Source organism: Corylus avellana, chromosome ca3, assembly GCF_901000735.1.
Source record: "Corylus avellana chromosome ca3, CavTom2PMs-1.0".
Taxonomy (NCBI): Eukaryota; Viridiplantae; Streptophyta; class Magnoliopsida; order Fagales; family Betulaceae; genus Corylus; species Corylus avellana.
In genome coordinates this window covers 27,603,395-27,623,010 of record NC_081543.1, presented here as the reverse complement: position 1 = coordinate 27,623,010, position 19,616 = coordinate 27,603,395, and the positions used below count along the sequence as shown (strand labels likewise).

Sequence of the window (19,616 nt, the reverse complement as noted above, 5' to 3'; positions counted from 1 at the left end):
ATGAGTGACACTAAACAAATAAATGAGACAACCTATGATTAGCACTTTATGACATGGGTGCATGGTTCATCACTTCATTGGTTCAAAGAGCAATCACGTTTTATTAATTGAAATGTCAAAGGTGTTAGTTTATGTTTTTGGCACATTCGGTTTCCATGTAATTTGATGAAAATGATCACCCTATTCAGACAGCCATAAGCAGTGTCCGGACAGCATTTCCAGAAAGCTGAACTTTGAAGAACTGTCAGGACAGCCAGAAGTAGTGTCTGGACAACATTTCCAGAAAGCTGAACTTTGAAGACCTGTCCAGACAGCTAGAAGCAGTGTTCGGACAGCATTTCCAGAAAACTGATCTTGGGTTCTTTGAAGACCTGTCCGTACAGCCAAGAGTAGGGTCCAAACAGCACTTCTAGAAAACCAAACTTGGTTTCTTCAAAGACCTATTCGGACAGCTATAAGCAGTGTCCGGACAGCATTTACAGAAGGCTAGATTTACATGGTCTGTCTGGACCTAGGGCTTGGCTGTCTGGACATTAGGGTTTTACGCGTAATGTAACCCTAGACATGTCCGGACACGTAGTTATCCCTGTCTGGACACGGCCGCTAAATTGTGTGCGAATTTCTCTTTAAATGATCTGTTTGCACGTCATTAGGTATGTATTCAGAGAGCGAATACTGTGAGCTAAGAGAGAGATATAGAGATATTGAACTAGAGCGTTTGAATCTCTCTTAGAGTAAAAGTGAGAAATCTCATTCTTGGTTGATTAAATACTTGAAGCCAATTGGAGTTCCGGTGAAGGAAATCATAGAAGAATTGTGCCAGATGTTCTGGAAAAGCCTACTGCGGTAGAAGTCAAGTGGGTCGCTTGTCTTATGCAAGGGAGTGTCAATTGCAAAGGGTTTGTAATTGTGAACTTCGTGTAATCCTTAGTCTTTTACACTAGAGTGATTTCCTGGGTTTGGCTGCTCCGAAGAGGTTTTACATTTAGAGAGTTTTCTAAATGGTTTTTCCTCTTCATAACCAAATTTCTGTGTTCTTTATTGTTTATTGCATATCTATATTTGGTTGATCATTATCTATTAGGTCAGATCTATTTCCGCATACTTTGTGTGAAACACCTATACAATCTGAATAGATGTTAATTGGAGACAATTAGGGTTTTTCAATTGGTATTAGAGCCGGTTCACTCTATGAAAGAATTATTTCCTGAGTGTGATCCGAGACTCTTTTTCAAATGTCTCATACTGTTGCACCTAACTCTCTTCCCGTCTTTGATGGAACGAATTATACGCTTTGAAAAATTCGTATGAGAGCATACTTTAAATCCATTAACATTTGGCATATTGTTGAAGTTGGATGAACTCATCCAGACAGAGCAATAGCTGCGTGGACAATGGAGGAAAAGAATGCAGCTATGTCTAATGACAAAGCTTTAAATGCCATTTTCATATCTGTCTCCAATAAGGAATTTTCAAGAATTTCTAGATGTGAGATAGCTAAGGAAGCCTGGGAAACTTTAGAAATCACACATGAAGGAACTAAGCTTGTAAGAACTTCAAAACTTCAAATGCTGGTTTCTCAGTTTGAAGAGATTAGAATCCAGGAAGATGAAATGTTTGATGAATTCTACTTAAAGCATAGTGTCTTTAGAAACTCTACTATCAATTTAGGAGAGAAAATGGATGATTCTAAAGTTGTGAAGAAAATCTTGAGGTCATTACCTGAGAGATTTATACCTCAATTTGCTACTATTCAACAGAGCAAAGACTTAGATACAATGAGAGTAGAAGAACTTGTAGGTTCACTTCAGACTTTTGAGCTAATTTTACCTAAACACAAAAAAACCAAAAATATTGCTCTTAGGGCAAAAAAATGTTAAGGTCAATTCTTGCTGTTCGTCTGATGAGGATACTGAGGATGATGAAGAATTTGCTAGTTTGCTAAAAAATTTAGAAAAGTCTTTAGACCCATGAATGGAAATTTTATAAATCGAGACTCAAACGTATCTGTGAAACTTAGAGGTTAGGTTAGAGGTAACCCACGAGAAAACATAGAGATCGTTCAGAGGGATAAATTTACTAGTGGACGCAAGTGTCATGAATGTGGGGGTTGGGGTCACATTCGAATTGAATGTGCTAATTTGAAAAAGTCTACAGGTAAAGCTTTTAATGTCACTCAAAGTGATGAGTCGAATGACAAGAAATCTGAAGAGGAAGTTGAAGAAGAAGTGAATTATCTAGCTTTTATTGCATCCTATAATAATGATTATAAGACAATTAACTCACCTCATATGCTAAACAATCCTAAAAATGAATATGATGATGAGGTGGATTTACAAATTGCTTATAATGACTTGTTCGTGGAATGTGATAAATTGAACCAGTAGAACAAGAGAAATTTAAAAAGTCTTGAAGAAGCTGAACTTGAGAAAGAAAGGTTAACGAAATCTATGGATGAATGTCTAGCTATTTGAAACACCTTGACTTCTGAAAACCACATGCTAATTGCTAAAGTTAAATCACTGGAAAAGGATCTGAATGATTCCAATAATCATTTAAAGAAATTTTCAAGTGATAAATTAAATCAAATGTTAGGAAATTAAAAACATTCATATGACAGGACTGGATTGGGTTTTAATAAACTTGGTGCTTCATCTTCTTCAAATGTTGCTTCCACTTCTAAGATTATGTTTGTGAAACCTAAAATGAAAGATGTGGTGATTGAGAACTCTTGTTTACCAAAAGAAACCTCAGAAGATGTGACTAAGAAGAGTAAGTTAAAATTCAAGGTCCCGGTAAGGACAAACTTCAATTCTAAGTTTGTCAAATTCTGTTGATATAAAAGATATGTCTAATTCGACTGATAATCATGTGAAAACAACTCCTCAAACAGAACATGTTTGGGTTAAAAAGAAAGATCATCTGTACTTAGTTAACACAAACAAATAGACCCACATTCCTTCAAACAGAGATTCTAATTCCTTGGAGACCCACGATATTCCAACCAACGATATTCCAAGTTTCCAACCCAACACCCTGCTCTGGCAAATGTCAACCCAACCCACCCCCTGCTCCGGCGACGACCCAACCCAACCCCAGTCACCGGCAAGGAACTCCACTCTTCGGCGACGAAGCTTCCTCCTCAACCCACTTTTCGAACCCAAGCGGAAGAAACCCACGATCCCGTCAATCTCACCATAAAAATCTTAAATCTCCGACAAAACCTAAGCCAGTTCTACAAAAATCCGAGAAACCCAGGGTTCCGTTCAAGTCCTCCCGAAGCCAACGAGCCCATTGCATACCCTAACTCGTGGTATGTTATTTTGGGTTGCTTTTACTGGTTTGGCATTACTTTGAAAATAGTGAAGAACTACACATGTTTTTATATTGTTGGTAGGGCCACTACTGCACGTGTTATTGGATTGTTGGTTTGGGTAGCCTAACAATGAATATTTTTTGGATTGTTGTTTCGTTGGTGGACGAAGTTCAACTTTTATGACTACTTTATTCAATATGTGTTTTGTTAAGAATGTACTTTATTCAATGGTCCTACTGCATATGTTAAGAACTTTTGTTGTTTTCTGTATGTAAACTTTTTTTATTTTTTTTAATTTAATTTTATTTGTATTATCTTGAATTTAAGACCATTTGTTGTAGACAAGATTCTATTAAAAATACAAGATACTAGTTGATCCGTTCAACCTAACTAATAATATATTAGATTCCAGTTTAACCCCACTTATAAAAATACAAGATGGACAAAGGACAAATCAATAGAATTGAAGCTTCTCATTTTACTGACAACACAAATAATTAATCATCAACTACCATGATTCCAAGGTCATGTTATGTTCTATACCTATAATGATGTTTTATTCTGAAAACATCATAAAAAGAGCCTGCAGATGCACTAGCATAGATTTAAACCATCTTTTGAATCTACAAAATCACATCACACAATATTAGTAAATATTAGTACCAGCTTTGAGTGCTAAAACTATAAATTATAAAATAGAAATTTACATGAGCACAACAGCTAAGATTGCTTGAAACATAGCCACAACCAAAGCAAACTGCTGTTTGTAAAAATAGGTAGGCAGTTTACTCATTCTTCTCGAAATCTGGTCCAGCTTCACATTCTTCTTGTCCCTGCAGAATAAAAAAAAGTGGGGTAACTATACTTATTATTTTTCTTTTTTGCTTCCATGTAAGTCAACTGATCAGCATTTTTCCCAACAAATAACTTCATATCTTGCCTTTCAGAAGTAGGCAACTCTGCTGTTACAGTATATACCAACAATAGGCATATCTAGCTGTTATAGAATTCCTACTATTCTAGTTTGTATTATCTTAAATGTTGAATTTACTGTTTTTGGGTTCCTAAGGTTTAACTTGCACGTAAGAGTCCAGTTACATAAATATCTAAAATAACCGTTTGTTGTCAATGTGCAGAAATGGATACAACTATTGTTGATCTTTTCAACCATCATGAATCCTCTAGTGAACCGGATTTAGAATATGTGGGAGGTGATGTGATTCCTGTAGAAGGTTTGGATTCAGACACCCTATGTTTTGGGGATATAGCCACCATATTGGAAGTGTACTTGGTATACAACTACCATGACATTCCAAGGTTGAGGTTGTATTTTAAATTGGGAGGGTATCTTGGTGGAATAAATCGCTGAAACGAAAGCTTTAAGAGAACGAATTATTATCGCTTAGCGCTTGTGCTAAGGAAGCTTGATAGGACACAAAGTTATTAATAGGGCGAGAAGTACAATATCTCTTTTCTTTCCTCAAGGCAATAGGTAAATACAGATCAGAAACAACAGAAGGAGGAAGAGAGGAAGTACCTGGATCCAAGGAGGAGTCTTGGTGATGGATTGTTGATTTGACAAATTTTCTTCCTCTTCTTCACATACGTCTTTAATTCCGTGGTTTGCTGACCAAGCTGCTCACTACTTTGAGACTCCCCCTCTTTCGAATCCATATAAGTATGATGATGAAAGCAAGGACTACATATATGGACTTACTAACGAGAAAGGCATGAAAAACATGCTCAAAGATTTGAAAAAAAAGTGAAGAAAAATAGTTTGCATATATTTGTGAATGATGTTATAGTTGAAGAAGTTCCAATTGAAGTCAGGTCTCCAGTAATAACGATTTCTTAGTCACACGCAGAAGTTTATGTGGAAGAGATTGCAGAAGAGCCTCCATAAGAACATGTGTAGCCTCCACAAGAACATGCACAGGCTGCAAAGCAAAAGGGTACTAAGCAAAAGTCTACAAAGTTTGCAGCAGGATACACAACAAAAGACTGCAAAACAAAGGCAGCCTAAAAAACACTTTCACACTAAGGGGGAAGAGGAGACGGAATTGAGTGCCTTTGAAGTAACGGATGGCAAGGGGGAGGACATTTTCGTAGAAAGGGATGAAGAACGTATACGTCAAGCTAAGGAGGATACAATGAAATGGTTTCAGTCGTGGTATGAAACAGTGTCATCTAAGAATGTTGGGGATATTTCAAACGAGCCGGATGAAGATAATGGCAATAATGATGGTGGCTTCTCAAGCGTAGATACTGATGATGTGGGTGAAGGGTCACCGAGACGTGTTAGGAGGAAGTATCCTGAGTGGATGGAAAATGCTGACTTAAAAAAGACAGTAGAATTGTATATTGGGCAGAAGTTTGTTGACCCCCGCCAATTTAAGGATGCATTGCAAGTGTTTGCAGTTCAGAACTCTTTTGACTACACCTACGTGCACAATGAGAAAACAAGGGTTACCGCCATTTGTAAGAAAACTTGTGGATGGTGAATACATGCATCAAGGTCAAATGACAATGCTTGTTTCCAAGTCAAGAGTTACTACAAAGAGAACAATTGTGGGACTCACTACTACAACAAGAAGGCATCAATCAAGTGGGTTGCACACCGATATTTGGACAGCTTTCAGGACCAACCGAATTTGAAAGCAAGTGCATTGAAGGAAATTATCAGAAGAGATTACAATGTCGAGCTAACTTTGTTGAGTTGTCACCTAGCAAAGATGATGACTTGTGTATTCTGACAAGGAAAACAGGTGATCAATATAAACATGTGCGAGAGTATGCAAATGCATTAAGGAAGTAGAATCTAGGCACATTAGCTTATATACAACGGGATGGAAGATTCTTCCAAAGGATGTATATGTCACTTGCAGCTTGCAAGCGGGGCTTCTTGGAGGGGTGTAAGCTCATAATTTGTGTCGATGCTTGCTTCTTGAAGAGCGAGTTCGGTGGGCAGCTGCATGTAGCCATTGCATTGGATGCAAATGACAACATTTATCCACTAGCATATGCTGTATGTGAGAGTGAAGATCAACATACATGGACATGGTTTCTAAGCATACTTTTGGAAGATATTGGAAATCTGCGAGTGCACACTTGGCCATTTATGTTTGATCAACAAAAGGTATAAATTATCTTAAAATTTATGTTTTGTTTGTATTTTGTTTGATGAACAATTAACATGTTTTATTTTTGTATTGATAATTAGGGACTGCTTATTGCCATGAAGGATTTGATTCCTGGTCTGGAGCATCGATTTTGTATAAGACACTTGCATGCAAACTTCAAGAAACATGGGTACAAGGGCAAGGCATACAAAGATGCTTTGTATGGTGCAGCTCAGACAGCTAATGAGTTGCAATTCGAACACTACCTGTCGGTCATTAGAGGTATGAGTGAAGATGCATTCGATTACATTAGCAAGATTGATCCACGGATGTGGTCAAGGCATGCATTTAGAGATTATAGTTGTAGTGATATATTAATGAACAATACTACCGAGTGTTTCAATGCGTGGATCTTAGAGGCAAGAGATAAGCCTATTTTGGGATGCATGGAATTAATAAGGTGGCAACTAATAGGTAGGTTCAATCCAAAAAGGGCTGGAGCAGAAACTTAAAAAAATGAGATTTGTCCTACGATTGTGAAAAAATTGGAGAGAAACAAGTCATTGGCAAGAAACTACATTTGTCATTGGAGTAATAGATTGCAGTTTGAGGTCGACCATAGTCATGAGCCTAGGAGGATTGTTGATCTAGGGAGAAGAACCTGTGGTTGTGGTAGATGGCAACTCAATGGTATTCCATGCCCCTATGCAATTTCTGCAATTTATTTCCATAGGCAAGCCCCTAAGAAGTATGTCAATCAGTAGTATTTTATGGATACTTTTAGGAAGTCATATGCCCCTGATATATATATCGGATACCATCGACTTATAATGAGTGGCCTGTTGATCATGATTTGGAACCTATACTACCGCCTATACCTAAAAACAAAGAGGTAGGCCTAAAAAAGTGAGAAGAAGAGGAAATGATGCAAATGAGCCTATTGAAACGATCAAGGTGACTCGTAAGGGGTATGGTATACGTTGTGAAAATTGTGGTCAAACGGGTCACAATGCTAGGAGTTGCCGGCAACTAGACAATCCAAACAAGAAGATTTGGCTGAAAAAGGTTGTGAGGCAAAACCAAACAATGAAACTGAGGTTAGCTATTTTAACAAACTATTAATGTTGTATTTATTTAAATAGTGAGCGTGTATTTATGACATTGTTTGTTCATATTGTGTAGCAGAGAGGATCACAATATGCAGAAGAACCCACCACCACTTTCGACAACAGATGCCCAATTAGCCAATCAGTAGGGGTGAGTAATGAATTCAGTATGTCTTTAGTTTTTAATGTCTCTTATTGATATGGATTTGCATGTGTTTCAGAATGGAGGATCACAAGCGGGAGGACAATTCAACGCTGGATCACATTTTGGCTAGGATAGGGCAACTCAATAGATTATTGGGTTTTGGGATACTTTTCGATGTTTGGATAGTGGATCCAATGTTTTGACACGGGATGGATGTATTTTGGATGTACAGTTATGAAATTGTTGGAATTGTTTGTGATGGATGTATTCTAGAATGTTAAACGCAAATTTCACCTCCTTTCTCCTTATGTTATTATCTGGTGAGTGAAGCTACTGATGAGTGTCATGTATATTCCTTTCATGCATGTGAAATTTACATATTAACTTTACTTTTGTTAACTTCATGTTAATGATGATTTTTTTATAATAAAAGCCTTATTCTTCCTCTATACGTAGACAAAAATCCATGAAGTTGCAAAGAATATATACAACAAAATGACAATTTCAGAAAAACCAAGTTGTTCTAAATTAAGAATACATAGACAGATGAACTAAGTTCAAAAAAAGTTTACATTTCATAAGTAGGGGTACATAATTATTTTATATCAGTTAAAAAAATACATATTACACAAAATTCATTTCATAAGTGCAACACAAACAACCAACAACATCATACACCATGATAAAAACAAAGCATACATAAAAAATTTATCTCTTGCTCTAAATATGGCATTTTCCTTCTCCAGCTCTCGAATCATTTCCACATGTATAACATCTTCATTCTAGATTTGTTTAACCATTGTCAAGTAGTTGTCATTTTCATTCAATAGATCTTCAACCCTTGCAATGCAACTGTCTTTTCATCCTCCAGCTCTCTAACCTTCTCCAACAAAGCAGGTAGGACCGCCATACCCCTCTTACAAGTTGGTTTGTCATGCCATTTGAAAAATCCGTAGGCAGCATTCCTCTGCATAACAGTCACTCATGTCAACAGTAAATAAAGTACACTCTTAATAATTTTATTGGAAATTGGAAGCCTAGTACACTTGGCTGAACATTTTCACAATTCATGCTATCAATATTCCATCAAAATTCCAGCAACTAAACATAAACAATTGTGGTTCTTTTTGGCTTTATTACCCAATTAACCAATTAAAACCAATAAGTACTAATAGGGTCCCTTTGATGCACAATTACTTAGATTAATGTAGGTCTTTCTAAGGGTGTTGATTTCATGGTAGAGAATTTATAAGAGAATCTGGTATGTGAGGGTGCACACTATTAGGTTGTAGTCACCCATCACAAATACTTCATAGAAATCAATTTAAATAGGAAACCTAGTTGAGTTTTTGGTCTTGTTTACAACAGTTTTGAATAATATATAGATGCGAGATTTTTCTTGAAGTGGTTAAGCAGAAAGTGTATACAGAACACCAAATTGAAACATGAATGCTTCATGTTTTGCCATGGCTTTTAAGTTGTAAGAGTTAAGGATTTACATAAGTTGAATTCAAACCCACTTATGGGCTATCAAATACAGAGCTATGAATGAGAGGGTGTCTGTGACTTTATGGACTAAAATTCAAAGAAAGCACTCCCCTATATAAAACCAATGATGGTGGTTATTGTATAGAAGACAAATGTCTCACATAAATAGATGGGCTGGAAAAGGAAAAATGTATTTTATTCATGATTCTCCCAATATCATTTTCCATTAGAATTCAAAACTAATCTTAATGCTCCGCATGAAATAAAGCTGACTTAAATTACCAAAAAAAAAAAAAAAAAAGAATGGAAAAACAAATATTCGTAGATGCAGATTTTTTGTAAAAATTCTTAAAAAGAAAAACAAGGTGCAGATTTTTGTAGAACATACCTTATCGGGAAACTTCCTTTTGTTTCGACACCAGCATTCGACTTGATGCCATCACGTACACAGATCGGGCAGCGGAAGCAAGATTTTTCGACTGGGGTTGGGTTGGTTGTCGCCGGAGCAGGGGGTTGGGTTGGGTTGGGTCATCGCTGGAGTCTGGGGTTGGGTTGGGTTGGGTTGGGTTATCGCCAGAGCAGGGGGTTGGGTTGGGTTGAGATTCGCTAGAGTAGGGGGTTGGGTTGGAAACTTGAAATATCGTGGGTCTCCAAGGAATTAGAATATCTGTTTGAAGGAATGTGGGTCTATTAGTTTGTGTTTTAATTCCAATAGTTTTTATGTTTTAACTCCAAGATTTTTTATGTTTTAATTCTAGTATTTGCTTTTGTTTTAATGCTTATTTAACAATATTTTTAATTTGTTATCAGGTTTTATTTTTTAAATTAGGTGGCATGGGTAATATCTAGTCATCAATGATGACTTGGCACTTATGCTAGGTGTCGACTTTTAATTGGTCCACGTGTTAGTGACGTGGATTTTTGTTAAGTTTTTTAACAGCAGATGGATGGAGGTACTAATTTTGTCCTTAAGAAAACCACAGGTACCTTTTGTGATACAAATCAAACCCTAAGGGGAAAACATAAAGTGTCCAAACTCTAGGGGTTTTTAAGTATTTAACCCTAAATAAAAAAGCACATAATCATCATATCACAATTTCAATTAATCACATAAAAAGCACATATCATGATAAATTTCACAGAATCATCATCATCATAATAATGAACAAAAAGCACATCTCAATTAAAATCAAGTTGCTGCTAATGCAAATCACCAAATTGTCTCATAATAATGAACAAAAAACACTTCTCAATTAAAATCAAGTTGCTACCAATGCAAATCACCAAACTGTGTCTCATGACCAAACATCTTAACCAAAAAAAAAAAAAATGGTATAACATCTTCATGCGTCATTAATAATTCCCTGCACCAATTCTTCCTTGTCATAATTTGGAACGCTGAAGAATAGATCCATTATCTAAGGCTGACAAACAATCAATCTTCCTGCTTTGAGACGATCATTACTGCTAAGAACAATTATTTTTGATAGCTCATCATTAACTTTTAATCTCAGCTCTCTTTCTACCGACCTCGTAACTACCTTTCTAAGACTTTCAGATGCAGTAATTAAATTCATCGCAAGCTGGTTACCAACTTCTCTAATTGTGTGGGCAATGTTATCTTCGGTACTCTTATTAGGCCTTTTTTATTTTCTAACCCGAAAGTCCTTCTCCTCCATTGCCATTGGTGGGCAACTGCGTGCACAACATGCCTTTGTTAAACTCTCCCAACCCATTTTTCTCGTTCTGACCAATATTGTTTTCATCATCTTTTTCATGTAGTATGTCTTCACACATGTCCATAGGTGCTTGAGCATCTTTTCCGGTAGCATGGTGTTTTGCATAGACAATGCAAAGATCCTCATTTAAGGAAAAATTTTATTTTTAAAAGCAGTTGCCCTTTTATGATTCTACAAAACCATCAAATACGATAATATCCAATTAATATATTATGCACACAATAAGATTATAATATATAATTCACAACATGTTAAAATTTTACCTGCACATATGCTTGCCACATAGCTAGGGGTGTAAACGAGTTGAGCTTGAGCGAGCTTCCCTTGTTCAGGCTTGGCTCGTTTAAATTTTATTCGAGCTCGAGCCGAGCTCAAGGGAGAGCCAGAAAATCGAGCTCGAACTCATAATAAGTCGAGCCGAGCCAGCTTGCGAGATGGCTCTTATATTTATTTATTTTTTTTTAAAAAAAATAAATAAATAAAACTTCAAGTACTCTTAAAAGGCTTAAGAAGCCAGCTTGCATATGAGAATTTGCTCAACCTGGCTAGCCGAGTATGAAGTCTGAGCCAATACAACAAAGCACTTGATTTCAAAGAGAGAGGATATGCATCCTTTTATAGATAAACAAACTTGTGGATTTGTATTTTCTTAGCAATGTGGGACAAGTTAACATGTTGTATTCAGACTGCGTTGGAACAACATCCTCTACAAAAAATATTTTTTTCAATGTCTCTCTCTTAATCTCCCTCATCAGTCATAGCGCATTTTCTACTTGAACTCTCATTTCTCACTCTCTTACTCTCGCTCTCTAAACAGGCAGTGACCCAAAGTGGTTGGGTCTCTTTGATTCTTCAATAGTTTCTACTTGATTCTTCTTCATTTCATTTGGGTCTGCTCTAATTGCATTGAGATCTTTTTAATGATTGCTCTCTTTCTTTGATCATGAAGGGTCTAGAATTTTTCATTTTCTAACGCTTAAATATAAATACAATTTTAAGATTTTAATAATTATAAGCTTTATAATTAATTATGTGTTACTTAGTTTATATATATACACACACGAGCTTATACAAGCTTGCTCATGAGCCTAACCGAGTCGAGCCGAGCTTGATTCGTTTAATATTCAAGCCAGGATTTTTGTTCACGAAGCGTTTCATTTAATAATTGAGTCGAGCATAAGCAAAGCTTATATAAGCCAATCTCGAGCGAGCGAGCGAGCGGCTTGCTCACTTAACACCCCTACACACAGCAACTTCAGCAACCACACATTTCCTAACGTTGTCCTACCCAAATCCACTTGCATCAGGATCACACAACATTGCATGGATTACTTGAAAATCCTTTTTCAAAGTTTTCAATCTTGATTCTATATGTGGTTTTGCTTTGATTCCAGCATTTGGTAATGTCTTTGAGAGCTTCACCTCCAAGATTCTAAGATAACCTGGTTGAAGCCTCGTGGTTTGTCTATCACTTCCTTCATTTTAGTGCTCTACCAAAGCTTGAACAAGTTTGATATATTCTTCAGGAGTCCATTTCCTTCACCAAAATCTTAAGAATCCAATGTTGATGAAACCATATCTAAAAAAAAATTTTAGTTTTTTTTTTTTTTTTTTTCTCCTCCTTTTGTGAGGCTCTCCACCTCCTCTGTGAGGTTGTCCAAGGGAGGAGAAATGGATTTTTCTCCCACACATTTTCCTCCCTTCCCCCCTTCCCTCCCTCCTTTTTCCACCAAGGCCGTCCCACTTTGTTGTCTCTATCTTTTCTTAGGGTGCGTTTGAGATTGTGATTTCATAAGAATAATCTGCGTTTTTAAAAGATATCGCAAAACGTAAGATGTTTGGCATTGCAATTTAAAAAACACTTAATCTAAAATAGGAAAAAAAAAAAAATTGTGATTTCTATAAGCAGGCTAGGGATGCTTATGTGAAAAAGCATGAATTTAAACTAAAATCATGATTTCACATAACAAAATCACGATGCCGTCCACTACCTCCACCTTGCAGTTTTCAACTGCCTTGTCGTCCACTTGAAGACCATATCTCGGTTTTTTTCAAACCATATTCATCTACTTCTGCCTGTCTCCCCACCACAATTTGCCACTCCTCTGCCTTTTCCAACCACTCTGCCTCTCTGGCTCCGTTTGATAAACAGTTTTGCCATGATTTTGGCGCTATACTATTCATCTCACTTTTTCATTTTTTTAATATTCTCTTACTTTTTACATCAGATCAATAATTTTTTATTACTATTTAAATAAAAAAATCATTGCAAAACAAATTTTTTTTTATTTTTTCACACCAAAAATTTTTACTTTTTTTTCACATCAATCACTTTTTGCTACAATATCGAACCAAAATTAAAACAAAAACAAAATCGTTTATCAAACGAACCTTCTGTGCCACCTTTCATGTTGTTGTTTGCCTCCCATGCGCCCACGCATGGATCTCACGTGCAAGAGGCATAGGGGGTTGATTGGCTCTCCTTGATGATGGATAGCTGCTAGGTATGGCGGGTTGATTAGTTTCTGTAGTGCCACTGCCACCCCGCCTCTTCCTAAAATAGATATATGTTGTTTTTTCACCATAAAAAATAGAATATAAATAATAACAAAAAAAAATAAAATAAAAACACAATTAATTAAATATTGTAGCCGTTTGCAATTGACAATCAACCCTCCTAAACAACCGCTCAGCCCATGTAAAACTTTGTCCATGACTCCAAGATCAGTGCATGCATTCAAATCCAATGGGCGGAAAAGCCAATTTTTATTTTTTTGTGAAGGTTTCAATACTAGGCACCAATTAATAATTGTACAATAAAATTTTTTTCTAAAAAAATATTTGAAGGCTCTAATATTGTAAAACGTTAATAATAGAATCTAATTAAGATCCCAATTAATAATTGTACAACAAAAATACTTTCTAAAATAATATTTTAAGGGACAGAAATTTCTTCCAAAATGGTTTAGAAAAAACTTTCTTCAACCTACTCTAATAAGTGGCAAGTGTTATTTTTCACATATATTTTTTTTTAATATTTTAATGGTTACTAATTGTCATTTCACTAATCTAGGAACGCAAACATTAATTTTTTAGAAACAAAAAAATGTTGAATGACACTTGTCATTTATTAGAGGAGAAGTGCTAGAGAGCCAAAGAGAAGTGTCCAGAATTTTTTCCAAACTGACGTGGCAGAATTTTAAAATGAAAATTCAAGGGGTGGCTGGAAGTTTGCCACGTCAGTTTGAAAAAAAATTCTAGACAATTCTCTTTGGCTCTCTAGCATTTCTCTTATTAGAGTAGATTGAAAGGAAATTTTCTTCAAACCAGTTTGAAAAAAATTTCTATCCAATTTTAAGGCCCTCATATTGTAAAACGTTAAAAAATAGTATCTATTTATGGCCTCAATTAATGTCATATGCTTTTTTAACCGACACATGTGACTTAAAAAGTTGAATTGTAAAAAATTAGTAGAAATTTTATGTCCTTTTATAAAAAAGGATCGAAGGAAATTTATCTAGAACAAATTTTTGACCAAATAGAATTAGCCAATAGGGTCAACACGAGTAATTCTAGAAGTATTTTTTGTTTATCTTGTGTCAATTAAAAAATGAGGTGGGGAGAAAAAAGAGAGAGCGGAAGTGCGGAAGCATATTTGTGGAGAAATATGTATGGGTTACGCACATCTTGTATACTTATTATATTTAACAATATTACATACTTTTTTTTATTTATAAAAAGACAATAAATAGTGATTAAAAAAATCCTAGACCAAATAAGGTAGGAAATAAACCTATAAAGGAATTGAAATAGAATAAGGAAAATATAAAATTTTTATAACAAAATTAAGGAAAAATACCAATAAACATAATTAGAGAATATATTATAAAAATATTCTAACAAAGTTAATTTGCACGAAGGCTGCGGCGCCATTGTCTCTGCAGCTGAGGTGGGTCGATCGTGATGGCTACCATTTTCTCCGGGACGAGAACATTGAAGCCCCGGCTGATGAACCGCCCTGAAGCCACAACTACTATCCTCTTCTTTGTTATTGTCATCACCCTCACCTTTATTTCTCGGGTTCGGTTTAACCCTGTAAGTCTGATCATCACTACTTCTTTGCTTTACAGTGCATTCGGGATTGTGATTTTGTAAGAATACTCTGTATTTTTAAAAGATATTACAAAATGTAATATATTTGGCATTGTGATTTTTTAAAAAAAAACACAAATTTATGTTTTTTATAAGCAGGATAGGAGTGCTTATTTAAAAATACGCGAATTTAAATCAAAATCAGAATTTCGCATACCAAATATATATATATATATATATATATATATATATATATATATATTAACATACGTGTTTCCGATTTTAAAAATTAAAATCGTACATATTGAAATCGCAATCTCATTCCCTTATAAATTCTGTCTGAAATATTTTATTAATTTTTTTTTCTTTTTTTTTGGTTCTTTTTTTTTCGATTTTGTTTAAGCTTTCTGTTCATCCCAATTCAAGTACACCCAGCAAGAAAGCGGAATACCCAGCACTGCAATGTCCCATTGAAAACCAAACACAAACCTGTTCGACGAATTTCCCAACAACCTTGGACGGCGATGACGTGGAGCCACCATCAAGAGACACATGTCCAGACTATTTCCGGTTTATCCACGAGGATCTACGGCCATGGAGAGCCACAGGAATCAGCAGGGAGATGGTGGAGAAAGCCAAAAGATACGCACATTTTCGGCTAGTGATAGTGAGCGGCAAGGTTTATGTTGAGAAGTACAAGGAGTTTATAGAAAGGCACTTGTTTACGATATGGGGGATTTTGCAGCTTATCAGAAGGTACCCTGGCAGGGTTCCCGACTTGGAGCTGATGTTTGACACCGACGACCGGCCGGTTATCCGATCAACTGAATGGAACACGACGGGTCCTCCGGCGTTGTTCCGGTACTGTGGTGATACGTGGACAAGGGATCTTGTTTTCCCTGATTGGTCCTTCTGGGGTTGGTAAGTTGCCAATGGTTTATCTTCCTTTCCACCATCTTTCAATTATCACCTTTTGTAAATCTTTTGAATTAATTATTAGGTTTGTGGACGGGCATAAATTCAATAATAGATTCATCTATTTCTTATATAAAGATGAGGGGAAAACTAAAATGTTTAGTTTGGGAGGGGCAAAAAAATTTAAAAATAAATAAATAAATAAAAAATAAATAAATAAATTGGAGGACGACAAAAGTTAATTTTGGGGACCACCCGTACGTTGCCTTAGGGGACTGGCCCCAGTGGTAGTTCCGCCCCTAATAGAGATAGTTAAAAAATGGTTGAAGGAACAAGATTTTCTCCAATTAGCTATGTTGAATGAGTATTTTTGTCTTTTCACTACTACTACTACTCTAATATAACTAATTATATATTATTGAGTTCAAATGAAGTATAGGATCCTAATGTACGGTTGAAAGAATGATCATCATTTGTCTTTATCTTTTGTGCTATTTTTCATGGTTTTGATGCAACAATGGTACGTATGGTAGATAGTAATTAAGGTTCATGCTTGTTAGAATACACTTGGAGTTCTGCACCCTCTCACTATTCCTTGCTTGAATTTTAAGAAATTCAAATAAGGAATTCGGTCCATTGGTTAATGCTTTTTAGATATTTGTTTTCTTGAAAAAGTGTTTTGTTTAACGTGAGAAATAATTAAAATTAATATTGATTGTTTTGTATTTTGTGTTTTAGGTTATTTAGGTGATCTAAATCACACGAATTAATGGTTGTAATAGTAAAATTTTTGCACCAAAGTATTGGTAGTGGATGATATATATATATATAGTCAAAAGGCTTAGATCATTCAATATATAGGGAAAAATTACATTTTCTTCTTCACTAATGGAAATAAAAACAAGGAGACATATTTATTCTTTTAACTCCTTTACGAGGGTTTGACAAGGTTCTATGTGCTGCTTTATACATATAGGCCAGAGATAAATATAAGACCATGGGAAGGTTTGCTGAAGGAAATTAAAGAAGGAAACAGCCGGAGCAAATGGATTGAAAGGGAACCATATGCCTACTGGAAGGGAAACCCATATGTAGCTAGAACCAGGATGCAGCTCCTTCAATGCAATCTCTCCGACACACAGGACTGGAATGCTCGCTTATATGTTCAGGTAATTCAGGAATTTCGCAATAGTTTGGCAATATCGACCTCCGATGAGGATCCTCTACAATCGGCCTGTCCGAATTTCATGCAATTCGAGTACTCCAAGGAGAAAAGGGCTTTATTAGATGTCCGAATTGCATGCAATTATAGAGGATCGCAATCTTGTGGACATGCATTAACAAATGGGTATAATTTTTCAGAACTGGACTCTTGAGTCTCAGATTGGATATAAGACATCAGGCCTTGCAAACCAATGCACACACAGGTATATATATATATTTGCACAGTCATCCTGGCGATTGAACAAGTGTTTAGTAAGTCTAATTAATCTTATAAATTGTTCATTGTATTCTTTGATAACCCACATAGATACAAGATCTATATTGAAGGATATGCATGGTCTGTGAGCGAGAAATACATTCTAGCCTGTGATTCTGCGACACTACTTGTAAAACCAGAGTTTTATGATTTCTTCACAAGAGGTCTAGAGCCTTTGCATCACTACTGGCCAATAAGGGGCGACGGCAAGTGCAAATCCATCAAATTTGCTGTAGATTGGGGAAACAAACACGAAAAAAAAGTGAGCCTCTCTAACACAATTTTTTATTTGGAAAACTACATTTGCCCTTTTCTTTTTCTCTTCTGCATTTCTGAGCCAATATATCTATAAAGCTGAATGGAATATATATATATATGTAGGCACAATCTATGGGAAAAGCAGCAAGTGACTTCATTCAACAAGAGCTAAATATGGAGTATGTGTATGACTATATGTTCCACATGTTAACTGAATATGCTAGCCTCTTGAATTTTGAGCCTCAAGTTCCCAAAGGAGCAGTGGAGGTGTGCTCCCAGTCCATGGCCTGTTCTGCAAAGGGAACTGTGAAGAAGTTCATGATGGAGTCCTTAGTGAAGGAACCTTCTTTGACAAGCCCATGCATCAATCCTCGTTATGAACCCCAAGTTGTTGGAAATTTTTATAAGAGGAATTCCAATCTAATAAGGCAAGTGGAGAAGTGGGAAGATAAGTATTGGGAAAATGCAAATTCTCAGAGTAGATCTTAAGTCTTTTTTCATTAATATCGTCTAAGAATTTGTTTTTCCTATATTATGCAAACGCTAGCTTAAGATTTTAAGATAACAAGTGATTTAATATATATTTAGTATTTGATGGTCTAGTTATAGACAAGTTCTGTTCTTCGCAAAGCTACATCTGGGGCAAGCACCAATCACAAACTTGTTTTAAGAACCCAATGAAGAAAGGCAATTTAGTTATAAATATTTGTCGTTCTTAATTGTAAAAATATTTTCAAAAATCAATTAAAAAAATAATGTAAGTAACTGATTGAGTTTTTGGTAACTAACATTTTTTTTTTTATCGTTGATCAGCTATGAAAGGATTTTAATGACTTAAATAGTGAGTTCCTAGCAAATAATGAACTTATGGAGAAGAAAAAAAGAACTCAAATTTTAATATGACTTGAATAGAAAAATAGAAAGAAAAAATAGAAACTTATAAAGAGGAGTTTGTTGTTGAATAAAATATTTTGAAAAGTTTCCATCGATCTTAGCATACGTTTTTTGTTTTTTTTTTTTTTCATTTCGATTTTGAATGTTAAACATAATCTTCCGCGTATAGCGTACTTCCTATATTTTGAAAGTTGGAATAAATTTTATAATTTGTCTATGCCTGGTGTAGCTTTATTAGGATTGACTGTTGAAGTAACCCTGGTCTCATGCAAACAATCCAATTGACAGTTAATTTATTGCTATTCGAATGTTTGGTTGCTCAATGCTCATCAAAAGGCCAAATAAAATCTTTCTACAACGTTCAAGAATTGGTTTTATTTAAGAATGTCTTTAATATTATTTTATTCTCATCAATTTTTTAAACCTTATTTATTTCAAAATATTGGAGAATTAAGTTTTTAAGAGAATCAAATGATATTAATGTCTTTTTTAAATTACTTATTTACCATAATTAGAGAGCCTTAATTAAAGAATATTGACGGTAGGTAGGGCTTTAATTTTTTTTTTTTTTTTATGAAAATTGTTTTATTAATATTCATTAATTGGAGGCCTTATTTTTTTGAAACAACTTCTGAAATTTTATTCAAGCTCGTACAAGCAAAAATCAAGAAGACGGAAATAACTCCTCTCTCCGTACAATACCACAAATACACGATGGGATTGAAGTCCACCCAACTGTATCTGTGACATGGGTTCTAGCTCCTACAGCTAGTTCATGTGCAGCCACATTCGCCTCACGTTTGACATGGATGAATCGCACCAGGTCCAAGGTTCTGATACCTGACTTGATGCCTTCTATTAAGTGGCCAAACAAGCTGTTACAAGGACAATCTGAATTCACATCATTGACAACCTGCAAGGCATCACCTTCAAAAATCGTTGCCAAGTAGCCTTGTTCTTTGCAAAATATAGCTGCATATAGGGCTGCTAAAGATTCAGCAACCACCGGATTCACTTCGATTAATAACTGTTTACTAAATGCTGCCAAGAAAGATCTCTTATCG

At 35.5% G+C, this 19,616-nt stretch overlaps 1 protein-coding gene across 1 annotated transcript; it reads left to right on the top strand.

Moving 5' to 3' along the window:
* Window positions 1-14,855: 14,855 nt before the first annotated feature.
* On the top strand, window positions 14,856-18,147 carry LOC132174346 (uncharacterized). Its single transcript, XM_059586016.1, has 6 exons — window positions 14,856-15,008; window positions 15,409-15,926; window positions 16,897-17,089; window positions 17,283-17,347; window positions 17,452-17,662; window positions 17,782-18,147. The coding sequence occupies exons 1-6, from the start codon at window positions 14,877-14,879 to the stop codon at window positions 18,145-18,147; spliced, it is 1,485 nt and encodes a 494-aa protein (XP_059441999.1). The 5' UTR covers window positions 14,856-14,876.
* The last annotated feature ends 1,469 nt before the right edge of the window (window positions 18,148-19,616 follow it).

What these genes read in the sequence shown, in the direction of transcription:
- LOC132174346 (XM_059586016.1), top strand. Translation starts at nt 14,877, where the DNA reads ATGGCTACCATTTTCTCCGGGACGAGAACATTGAAGCCCCGGCTGATG. An exon ending in GCAAACCAATGCACACACAG is followed by an intron (nt 17,348 to 17,451) that starts GTATATATATAT and finishes TAACCCACATAG; the next exon opens with ATACAAGATCTATATTGAAG. An exon ending in GAAACAAACACGAAAAAAAA is followed by an intron (nt 17,663 to 17,781) that starts GTGAGCCTCTCT and finishes ATATATATGTAG; the next exon opens with GCACAATCTATGGGAAAAGC.